This window comes from Paramormyrops kingsleyae, chromosome 20 (assembly GCF_048594095.1).
Source record: "Paramormyrops kingsleyae isolate MSU_618 chromosome 20, PKINGS_0.4, whole genome shotgun sequence".
NCBI classification, from domain to species: Eukaryota; Metazoa; Chordata; class Actinopteri; order Osteoglossiformes; family Mormyridae; genus Paramormyrops; species Paramormyrops kingsleyae.
This window is the reverse complement of record NC_132816.1, coordinates 8,426,331-8,439,064: the sequence shown is the minus strand read 5'-3', so window position 1 is coordinate 8,439,064 and position 12,734 is coordinate 8,426,331. Positions and strand designations below refer to the sequence as shown.

The 12,734-nt window shown below is 39.2% G+C and overlaps 1 protein-coding gene across 1 annotated transcript; it reads left to right on the top strand.

Moving 5' to 3' along the window:
* Positions 1 to 14: 14 nt before the first annotated feature.
* LOC111850795 (keratin, type I cytoskeletal 17-like) lies at positions 15 to 3,392 on the top strand. Its single transcript, XM_023825067.2, has 8 exons — positions 15 to 471; positions 653 to 735; positions 1,117 to 1,273; positions 1,375 to 1,539; positions 1,659 to 1,784; positions 2,302 to 2,522; positions 2,656 to 2,681; positions 3,083 to 3,392. Exons 1-8 carry the CDS (start codon positions 91 to 93, stop codon positions 3,190 to 3,192), a joined length of 1,269 nt encoding a protein of 422 aa, XP_023680835.2. The 5' UTR covers positions 15 to 90; the 3' UTR covers positions 3,193 to 3,392.
* The last annotated feature ends 9,342 nt before the right edge of the window (positions 3,393 to 12,734 follow it).

Genomic DNA, 12,734 nt, shown 5'->3' with positions numbered 1-12,734 from the left:
TCTCAATCTGTTTTTCTGTCTCTCACTTTCTGTAGCACTTAGCTGTTGGATCAACATCTTGAGAACTTTGAACGACTGACAAAATCCACGATGAGCTCCATGTCCACTTATTCCTTCGGCTTTAGAACCTCACCTGTGGCTTTATCTACTAGGCCTCCCAGTGTATATGGTGGGGCGGGGGGCAATAATGTCCGTGTCTCCAGCTTTGGGGGAACGAACACTGGCTTCGACCTTGCTGATGCGCTTGGAGGGGGCAATATTGCCTTTCCTGAAGTTGGACTTGCATTCAATGAAAAAGGCACCATGCAGAACCTGAATAAGCGCTTAGCAAGCTACCTTGAGAAAGTGCGGTCCCTAGAAAGCGCAAATAGTCAACTGGAGCAGCAAATCCATGAATGGTATGAAAAGCAAGTTCCGTCGTCCAGAGACTACAGCCAACAGGAGAAAACCATTACTGACCTACGCAGAAAGGTAACCTTTTTAAATTATAATGACAACTAAAACATCTGATGCTCATTCTTTTATGGGTCTTTTCACAAATGTTATCACTTGTCATCTAGACAGCATTTTGAAATAAGATTAGGTGCATAATTTCAGATTGACCTGTCTTGTATCACTGACATTTATCCTTGACCCTGTGTCTACTCCTCAGATTAGAGATGCTATTCTGGAGAACGCCAGAATCATTCTGGAAATAGACAATGGAAAGCTGGCTGCTGAAGACTTCAGAATCAAGTATGTAAAATTGAGAACAAACCATATTATGTAGCATTGACTGTAAATACACTGTGCCTAAAATGTCTCGATAATTCCATTCACAACGCCTGCTTTTGCTATATTGCCTGAAATAGTCTAGCTTGTTTAGGTATGTATTATGTATTATGAGTGCAGCATGGTGGCTCAGTGGGTATCACTGTAGCTAGCCTCTTTGACACTGACCAGGCATATCTTGTTGGGTGTCCTGTGACTATGTTTCACGTGATAGACTGGCACGCTTTCCAAAACGTCCCCTGTTTTGTGCCTTGGGTGACTTGGGATTCTAGGATTGGATAAACGGTCATAGAATATGAATCGATGTATTATGACCTGCTGAAATGAAGCATTTATTTTATCTAGGATGGAGACTGAGCTCGATATGAGACAATCGGTGGAGGCAGACATTACCAGACTCAGAAAGGCTTTAGATGATATAACAGTAACCAGGTCGGATTTGGAGATGAAGATAGAGCGAATGAAGGAGGAGTTAATCTTGATGAAGAAAGACCATCTGGAAGTAGGTGGCATGAAGCAACGTGCAGTGACATTTCTTTTTCGCTACCTTTTGTTTTCTCCCTGTTGCATTAATTGACATAATTTCTCCATTGTGAAACCCAGAATATGGCTATCCTGAGGGCTGAAATGAATGGCAGCTCAGTAAATGTGGAAGTGGATGCAGTACCTCAGTCAGACCTGTCGGAAGTCATGGTGAAGATGAGAGAGCAGTACGAGGCCATAATCCTCAAGAACCGCCAAGAGATGGAGACATGGTACAAAGGCAAAGTAAGCACAGGGAAATGGACATTTCAAATAATGGGGTTCACACTTACAGAACGATAATTTTCCTTAGAATGATGATTTGAATGTGCTTCTTCATATCAGTGGTTCCCTGTTCCCCACAGTATGAGGAGTTGAATAAGCAGGTTTCCCAGCACACAGAGCTTATACAGACATCCCGCTCTGAGGCTAGTGACCTAAAGAGGACCCTGGAGACACTGGAAATCGAGCTGCAATCTGAGCATAGCCGGGTGAGAATTTTAAAATGTACTGCTTATACGTTTCAATTAGTACTGTAGAGGTGGCAATGATTTCACACAAGGACTCTAAGGATGACACGGCATTTGTGTTATTTATTATTACACATTGGAATAGGAAAATAGCACATCACCTAGCTTCTGTAGGTGTGAATGATACACATAAGCATTTTCAAAAACTCAAGAAGAGCAAGTAAGCAAGCATTTTGTTCAGCTAACTGCTATTGGACATGACAAATATCCACACACGCTCCAGTCTCTCTAGAATATGACTCCCCAGCTAGACTGTATTACCTGCATAACATTTATCCATTATCTAGCATTGCAAGCTTTTCATTTCTACTATAAGCAGTTTATATGTGTTTACACAAATTTGTCAAAAGCGAGATTCAACAATATGAAAATTCCTCTTTCCAACTGTCAAGCTGAAAGTTGTATGATCTATGAAGGCTGCTTCCAGAGCATTGTGAAATTGATAAAGCACGTGATCCTTTGTCATTATTCCCAACAGAAAAGGGTACTGGAGAACACATTGTGTGAGACAGAGTCATGCTACTGTCAGCAGCTTGCCAAATTGCAGACAGAGGTCAACAGGCTAGAAGAAGAACTGGCAAGAATGCGTATGAAGATTGAGCATCAAGACAGCGAGTTCAGGAGCCTTCTAAACATCAAGACTCGCCTGGAGATGGAAATTGCGGAGTATAGAAGACTGTTGGAAGGAGGGGATATTCAGTAAGGGCAAATTTATGAATTTCTACTCTTTCCAGTCGGTATACCTTTTATTTAGCTACTTACATATTAATTCTAGGTTTGACACAAGCAGTTGAATTATTTTTTAATAAAATATTGATTTATTTCTTTGCAGACACAAAGTGGTTGAAGTTGAGAAACGTAAGTTTCTATTTAAACAAATCAAAATATTTATTGCTATTGTTAATATTTAGCTACATTTAGAGTAGATATAGAAGGCAGAAATTCTAAATCCATCTTTACATTCTATTACAAGATATATATATATATATATATATATATCAAATGTTGGACTACAGAATGAATGGATATCTTGCATAGAATTATAGTATAAAAAATGATATATTGTTCAGTTAGGTCTATTTATGTGATTTTTTTTCTGAGCAAGTAAAAGTTTTGATTTAAAACTTTTCCTTCAGATTTATGTGCACTAGTGCATCAAACATATATCACAAGGCTATCACAGTAAAAATATTTCTGGTGTATAATGATAGACAATTTGCTTTATTGATGTAATTAACCATTTCCATCATCTTCCACAGCGGAGTCAATAAGGACCAAGAAAATAATAACAGTGGTTGAGGAAGTGGTGGATGGAAAAGTGGTCTCCCACACTGAGGATGTGGACGTTCAGGTTGTGACCAAGGAGTGAGACAAAGGGGCAGAGCTCAGATCTAGGATGGCCATGTCACCAACATAAAATTACCTATACCTGAATGCAATCTCAAATTCATATATATTTTTTATGGTTACCATTATATCTGATTAAGTAATCAAAAACAAAGTGGCCAGATCTTGTGCATACTGTTTGTCTTATTATTGAATGTGATGGGACTCAAAATGACAAATAAAGAGACAAAGCAAAACATGATGTCCAGCTGCAATGCTATAATTTAATATCTATCTATCTATCTATCTATCTATCTATCTATCTATCTATCTATCTATCTATCTATCTATCTATTTATCTATCTATCTATTCATTCATTCATTCATTTGGTGGATTTAGGTTGAGGTCACATGGGCAGCCCAGAGGTGAATTTCCCAAAAGCATAGTTGCTAACTATGTTAGCACCTCACATATTTGAAACTATGCAGCTGCAATGCAATGCAAGTTTTTCCCTAAATCATAGTTTTGAGGTAATGACATTGGTAACGTGTATAGTATGAACCATCGTTAAGCAACACAGGTGTTTCCTAAAACCAAAACACGTTTCCAAACACTGTTGTAAGTTGTGTATTTCAAATTACAGCTCTTGAGTTGTGGCTAGAAGCTTAGTTGCTAGTGGCTACATTACATCATCAATGATGGAAGGTGCAGTTAATGGTGGGTAGTCGCCATGTGAGTGAGCTGAAATTTGCTGTACACACATATACACTCCGGCCAAAAAAAAGTCGCCATTGGAATTTATATCAGCAAATACTTAAGAGCCAATGACTGGATCATTATTACAGCTCAGCTATGTTATGCAGCAATAAAGTGAAATCAGCTGAGTACCTGAATCTACTGAATGGCCAGGATACACCTCCATCCATCATCAATGGATTTTTTTCTTCCCTGTTGGCATGGGCATATTCCAGGACAAGAATGCCAAGATTCATTGGGTTCGAATTGTCAAAGAGTGGTTCAAGAAGCATGAGGAATCATTTTCACGCATGACTTGGTCACCACAGAGTTGAGACCTTAACCTCTTTGAAGGTCTTTGGGATGTGATGAAGGAGGCTTTATGGAGTGGTTCAACTCACTTGTCAATACAGGATCTCGGTGAGAAATTAATGCAAATATGGATTAAAATAAAGGGTGAGATGTTGCTTAAGCCTGTGGAAACAATGCCATGACAAATGTGCGCCATAATCAAAGCTAAAGGCGGTCCAATGAAAAATTCAAATGGCGACTTTTTTTTTGGCCAGGCAGTGTATAATGTCAAGTGATTTGAAAATTTAGTTAAGAACATAAGAAATTTACAAACGAGAGGGGGCCATTCGGCCCATCAAGCTTGTTTGGGGAGAACTTAACTAATATCTCAGAGTTGTTAAAATCTTATGTAGCTCTGATTTAAAGGAACCCAGGGTTTTAGCTTCCGCTACACTAGCAGGAAGACTATTCCATACTCTAACTACACGCTGTGTAAAGAAGTGCTTCCTCAAATTTGTTTTAAAATGTTCTCCCACTAATTTCCACTTATGGTCACGAGTTCAAGTATTTAAACTAATATTGAAGTAGCCATTTGGCTGAACAGTATCCAGACCTGTTAGAATCTTATAGACCTGGATCATGTCCCCCCTTAGTCTCCTTGCTCAAGGCTAAACAAATTCAGCTCAACTAACCTCTCCTCATAAGACATTCCTCTAAGACCAGGAATCATTCTCGTAGCCCTTCATTGCACCTTTTCTAAGGCAGCAATGTCCTTCTTAAGGTATGATGACCAAACCTGCACACAATATTCTAGGTGGGCTCTTACCAAGGAATTATATAAATGTAACATCACCTCCCTTGACTTAAACTCCACACACCTCGAGATATAACCCAACATTATACTGGCCTTTTTTATTGCTTCCCCACACTGGCGAGACTGGGACATGGAGGTGAAAAAAAATCAAGTAAAAAAATAGGAAGATAAAATTTAACAAGCTTTTCTGTGATTCAGAAATATTTTTTTCACAAATAATTTCTGACAAATGATTCTAGCAGATTATTTAAAGGTTAGAGCACCTTTTGCAATTCAGAGATGCTCTAAGCATGCCTCTTCTGCATACAGACATGCCAAAAGCTGAAGGGTAACAAAGCTGAAGGGTAACAACTTTTTAAATGTGCTATCATGCACTGATTTGCACTTTGTTTCTTTAACCTATTTTAGTGTATTTGGAACCTGGAGCTATTCTAGGGTATTCCCCATACAACTATATCTAACTGGAATCCATCAGTACTTTTCTAGTATAAGATGGCAGTGAGGCTGATCCATGAAGGACGTGCCAGGGGATGGTGTCATTGGCAGCACACAGTGTCATACTTTATATAGAGAGATTAGAGACAATCCATTGAACTGCATCTGCCTTTGGACTGAAACATGAAACTTCCCTGCACTGAGCAAAGGTCTGAGTCAAACACTGAGGGTGTGAGGACAGTCACTGATTATCATCCCAGTTATCATATGCTGCAACCACCACATTAAACTCCCTGAAACGGCATTTATTGTTTCCATGAACCCATTGTTTGCTTAAGAAAAGGAAAATGCAGGGTGTCAACTATGCATCAGTGATCACCAAGTCTGTTTACTGCATTCTGAAATGCTAGATACCAGATCATTCCAGTGCACTGATCCTTGCATTCATTGCATCATACAGTATGTATGCCCTTCTATATGCTTTTTTTCTTTTTATGTTACAAAACTAAAGTTTAACAAGAAAAGCTACATTCCATTTAAGCTGTGAGTGTAAGATATGAGATAACAGTCTAGTCTTAGCAGTTGACCTTCAGTGGGATGGTTAAACATTTCATCTCGACGTGATTTTTATCCTACCAATGGGAGTGAAGAATATTGTATCTTCTAAACACAGAAATGCTTACACATCCTTACAATTATTTCAGTAGATATGCATCTGTGGCCCAGCCCTCTGTTTAAAATTTGTCACGTATGACCGTGATATTTTGCTGTGTTCTTGATTACATCACAGTAGACTTTCAGGAATTTTTAACAATGGAATGCACACTTCCGTAATCTGAAGAATGACATATGAAAGACTTGAATGTGATCGATGGCTGTTGTAGGGTCTTTCTGAAATTATTTCATTGAATTACTCCATGTTATATGTTCATATCATATTATTTCTTTAAATAATTTAAATAAATATTTTAATTTTCCAGAGCTTGTCTGGTCATTTCAGTTTTCACTTCTGGCACGTTCTGAGTAATATGCAAATACCTCAATTAAAATATAATGTAATTCTGATCACAAATTACAGATATATAATTGAAGGTCCATGTCAAGGAATCCCTTTGGATCAATAAAGCATCCAGTAAAAAATTATTTATATTACAATTTTGATATAAAATCAAATCAGAAAATAACATTTGTTATTTCCGGGTAAATTCCAAAATAAGTTAGGCACGATCCCGCTGCAAGGAAGTTATTACACGGATGCACATACAGATGGATTGCAGAAAACATGGAAGAGCAAGATCCAATAAATGCAGTTGGCAGGGCTCTCAAGTCTCAGGCATTGACCGTGAGACACACGTTTTGCCCCTAATGTAATCTCACTCCAATCTTGGAGTGAGATTACAGTTTTGAAAGAGAAGCTTTTTATAAATGACCACAAACCTTCAAAATAAAAGCACATCTGCCCTGAGAATTCTGACAAACTAAGAACCCGCTAGACAGCGTTAGAAGTCTGCAGCTCCTGATTTTTTTTTTTCTAAAAAAAATTTGGACACAGCCTTTGTTTTGAGTAGAGTTGGGAAGGTTACCATGTATTCCAATGCATAATTACTAAATAGCTGTTAAAATGTATATTTAATGTAATGTAACCTGATTACTAGTTGTGGCAATTTTGAAACTTCGAAACATTTGTTGAACTGTTTAGAAATGTTACATTTCTGGCTCAATATTGGCATCTACTGGCAGAGGCTATTATTGCAGCCATTAATGTTCTGAAGCTCTCTTTTCCTGAAGCCAGTAATTATCCTGTTGTTTATATTCGTCAATCACTACGTAAACATTGTATCATGGAAAGTTCTATGTATCTATTTAGGTCCTGATTGTCTCTACAGTGAATGCTTGTGCAAAACAATTATTAAACTTATTAACTATGTCAATTTCATTTTCAATTGTAAGACCCATACTATTTTGCAGATTATTGACTTCAGCTACTAGAGCTACTATTGTATAACATACTGTATACAATAACATTAATTCTGTTTAGATTACCCGCAACCTAACACACCATAACTATGGCTGGTGGCGCTGCTGTACCTGCCATTTTTATCTGCTATGCTTGTCCATTTATGTGTCAAAGCATGTACTGACCATCCATGCTCTCTGCCTTCCCACATGGAGTCGTGGTTCAGTGCCATGGAGGGGTGAAATCGCACATGGGACCTACGAACTGTATCACTGTGGGTGCAGCCTTCAGTACCACCCTACACAGGTCAGCGTGGATAATGGACTCATTGATACTTACAGTATGTATGTATGTATATAGTAATAATTGTCGTATAAATATAAAACTACAGTGGTACCTCAGTACTCGAACTCATTAGAACTCGAATTTCTTTGTATGGGATTTTGTATGCTCACGTCCTGGTTCTGCTGATGTGGAGTGTTTGGAGGGTAGGCAGGTTACAGCCTATTATTCGCTCTGCTGAGTGGGTGATGTGTTGCAGTCTGGCCTTGTCTTGTTCAGAGGCTGATCCAAACCAGACTGTGATGGAGGAGGTGAGGATGGACTCAGTGATTGCAGCGTAATACTGGACCATCGTAGACTGAGAGAGATGGTGCATTTTTAACTGCCTCAGAAAGTAAATCCTCTGCTGGGCTCTCTTTGTGATGGAGGTGATGTTGAGCTGCCATTTCAGGTCGTGGGAAATTGTAGGCCCTAGGAATTTAGAAGATTCAACAGTGCTGACAGTTGAGCCTTGTATGGTTATGGGTGGGACACTAGGTGGGGGATTTCGCCTGAAGTCCACCACCATCTCAACAGTTTTCTTTGTGCATTAAGTTCCAGGTTATTTGAGCAACACCTTGTCATCAGCTGCTTGATCTCTTCTCTGTATGCTGACTCGTCGCTGTTCTGAATCAGTCCAATCAGGGTTATGTCATCTGCAAACTTAATGACTTTTACAGTGGGGTCCCCTGATGTGCAGTTGTTTGTGTACAGAGAGAAGAGCAAAGGCGAAAGCATGCAGCCCTGTGGCGCTCCGGTGCTGATGGTTCGTGGTTCTGAGGTGTGTTTGCCCATCCTCACACGCTGTGTTCTGTTTGTGAGGAAGCTGTAGATCCACATGCATAGTGGTTCAGGCACAGACTGTTGTGACAGTTTAGACCACATTAGCTCTGGAAGAATAGTATTAAATGCAGAGCAAAAGTCTAAAAACAGAATCCTAATGTATGTCTCAGGACAGTCCAAGTGTTGGAGCGTGAAATGGAGTCCAGTGTTAACTGTGTCGTTCGCAGATCTATTGGTTCTGTAGGCAAACTGTAGGCGGTCAAGCAATGGGTCTGTGATGGTTTTAAGGTATGATAGCACAAGTCTCTCAAAAGCCTTCATAACCACAGATGTGAGAGCCACTGGTCTGTAGTCATTGAGGCAAGAGACTCTAGGTTTCATTGGAACAGGTGTTATTATGGATGATTTAAAACCATGGATTTGGTTCCACTCCTCCATTGTCATCTGGCTTTCTTTATTTAATTTCTTTCCTTTCTTTTTCCCCATTCTGTATTACTCTCTCTAATAATGTTTAACGTATCACAACACATTCATGTAAAGTGCTTTGGTACGACTCTGTTGTGAAAGGCGCTATATAAAAATTTATTGAATTGAATAAAAAACACAGACAATTTGTTTTACAGGTTTTTAGTGTCTAGTTTTACCCATATTGTCACGGTTGGTGCCTGTTGGACCCTCTGCCCTCTGTCTCTTCCACGTCTGGTCAGTAGGGTTTGCTGGCCATCCTGTCCTCCTCCGTCTTTGAATCCTTTACCCTCACGTGTTTCTTCCTGCTCTTGGGCTGCTGCATGGCTCAGGGGGCTGAGTTTGTGGTTCAATGATTGAGAACCCATTGGGTGTCGATTTGAACCCAATTTAAGTCCAGTCTCACCTGCTTTTGGTTTCTTGTTTGACTTTTGTTGTCCTTTGTGTTTGTAGTTTTGGATTATGATTTTCCTAATATTTGTTTTCTGTCTTACTTCTCCCATCCATGCTCCACCCTCCTTGTGTTCTGGTTTTGTTTATGTACCTTTAAATTCTGTACTAGCTTTGTATTCCTAGTGTTTTCTAGTTTGCCTGTTAACTCTCCTAGTTCTGTGATTTTCCCTGTTCTTTAGTTGCACCTGTTGCTTGCTACTCTATTCTGTTTGATTGATTGTCTTGTTAATGCTTCACTCCTGCGTCCTCATTAGCTCAGTTTGGTTTGTGTATATAAGTTCCTGCCTTAGTTCTTTTCCCCAGTGAGTCGTTGTATGCGTTGTGTGCTGTGAGATGTTGTATGCGTTGTGTGCTGTGAGATGTTGTATGCGTTGTGTGCTGTGAGATGTTGTATGCGTTGTGTGCTGTGAGATGTTGTATGCGTTGTGTGCTGTGAGATGTTGTATGCGTTGTGTGCTGTGAGATGTTGTATGCGTTGTGTGCTGTGAGATGTTGTATGCGTTGTGTGCTGTGAGATGTTGTATGCGTTGTGTGCTGTGAGATGTTGTATGCGTTGTGTGCTGTGAGATGTTGTATGCGTTGTGTGCTGTGAGATGTTGTATGCGTTGTGTGCTGTGAGATGTTGTATGCGTTGTGTGCTGTGAGATGTTGTATGCGTTGTGTGCTGTGAGATGTTGTATGCGTTGTGTGCTGTGAGATGTTGTGTGCTGTGAGATGTTGTATGCGTTGTGTGTACTGTGAGACGTTGCTCTGTGCTGTATTAGGTGTTGTCATGTTTTTCTGTGCTAATCTGCCTGGTTTCCTTTTGTATGTTTAGTTTCACCAATGAACCCCAGTTTTCTCTTGAAGTTGCAAGTGAATTGTCACCTTTTTCCTGCCTGCACTTTGCCCTGCTGCTGTAACAACACATAGCTTGTACACATATACACATGTTGTATAGACACCCAGTAGCATCCGTACTTACGAACCAAGACAAGTCTCAATATTTTTCACTTCAGAGGGACACACATCAGGCCCTCTGTCACCTTTACTGTTTGCACTTGAAATAGAACTTCTAGCTGTGGCCATTAGAAAGCATGAACTCATATGAGGTATAAAAATAGGATCGCAGATCCATAAGATATCATTATATGCAGATGATGTGATATTATATTTGTCTGATGCTGAATCATCTCTCCCACCATTATTGGACTTGATTAGTTATTTTGGGAAACTCTCTGGTTACACCATAAATAGCTGCTTCAAGCCCATAACTGGTCATTTTGATACCCATTTTTTTTAATAATCTCCTCTTAAAAATTACTCAAGACTTTTTTCAATGTCTCGACATAAATGATCCAAAATATCCCAGACTGCTTTACCAATTGAATTTCTTACCCATGATTGATTCTCTGAAAAAGAATATTGATTGCTGGCGGCTGCTACCATTGTCCATGATTGGGCGCATCAATGCTATTAGAATGGTGACTCTTCCTAGATTTCTATATCTTTTTCAGAACTTACCACTTTTCTGACCCAAATCCTTTTTTAACACCCTTGATTCTTTTATTATGCCTTTTATCTGTGGTTACAAGAATGCTAGAATATCCAAATTACACTTGGTCAAGCCTAAACATTTGGGCGGTTTAGGCCTCCCCCAATTTCAGCATTACTATTGGGCCACGGATGCTAGGGCCTTCGTGTACTGGCAGGCCAGGCCTGGAGACCAGGGCTCCCAGTCTGCTTTAGCATGGCTAGATATAGAAGAGCTGCCGTGCCACAAGTCTTCCCTCCCAGCTTAATGTGCTGCCACCACAATAGCAAAATCAACTTTTACAGTAAAAAATTCTCTTAAAATCTGGAACCAGATGAAATAAGCATGTAAAATACATAACAAAGCAGCTTATTCGCCAATCCATCAAATCATAACTTTCCACCGGGTCAGACTGATGGTGCTTTTCTTTTTTGGAGAGAGAAGGGGCTTGTTACGCTGAAAGATCTCTATATCAATAAAACATTTCCTTCATTTGACAACCTGAAAGATGAATTTGGCCTTCCCCCTAGTCACTTCTTTAGGTACCTGCAGGTAAGACATTTTGCCATTAAATGTATACCAGAATATACCGAGCCCAATGTCCCTTAATAAAAAGGGCGCCGCGGATGTGACGTTTTTATCCTGTAGGCGAAACCACACTGACCCTGGCGCATTCCTGCTGGGTCCTAACGCCCCACCGTTTCACTGCATGAAGAAAATCCAGGAAACAAGCTAATAACAGAAATGTAGAAATGGATAAATTAATAAATGTAGAGCTAATTATGGCATTTTTTGTGACCAAAATGTACAAATGTATTTATTATTATAAATCGTGGTTTATTTGTACGCTATTTATACTATGTTAGATAACTACATAAATATAGAGCTAATTGTACCATTTTCATGACATTTTCATATATATATATATATATATATATATATATATATATACACACACACATACATACATTTATTATTTAATAAATGATTATATACTTATGTCCAGGGATGCACATACCTGGTATGCAAGTACACATTTGTACTGTTACAATAATCGATTGCTGTATGTATCGCTTTTAAAGGTGAATGCGGATTTGCATATCAGTTATGTGCATCCCTGCTTATGGCATGTTTAAACTTATATAAAATTCTGTATGAAATACCCCGTTTTTAATGATGCTAATTATCCTAATTGCATGTCTTTGGATTGTGGAAGGAAATCAGAACAGCTTGAGGAATCTCATGCAGCACACGTGAAAACATGCAAACTCCACACACACAGGTGAAAACTTTTAGCTTACAAAAATGTTTTCTTGTAGCATTGATTTTCAAAAATACAGTGCTAACCCTGAGCAGCAGTGCTACTCACCGCGGGGCCATGTGCCCCACAAATTATATTGTGTAGTGATCATGAAAACAAACATGGCTGCCACAACCCAACAGAAACTACATATAGCTTCGAAATATATTAGCCTAGCATCCTGAAATCATTTCTGCTACATATAATATAAATTATGTATAATCAGTATCATTAAAAAACAATATAAAATTGATAATGATGCACTTCTGTGTGTATACTGTACCAATAAGGCAGTTTTCATATTTAAGGTCCTCTGCAGCTGATAAATTAGGGTTTATTAGCAGAACTGGTTCTGCTTCTGAATTTCCCTTTTTATTATTTCTGGAGCTCCCTAACTCAGCATCTTCCTGTTTAACTCAGTCACTCACAGTTCCCAATCCCCTCCCCCACATTGCTCACATCATGCTCAGTCACTGCCTCTTCCCCCTCCCTTTCTGTCTCCCCCTCTCTCCCTCAC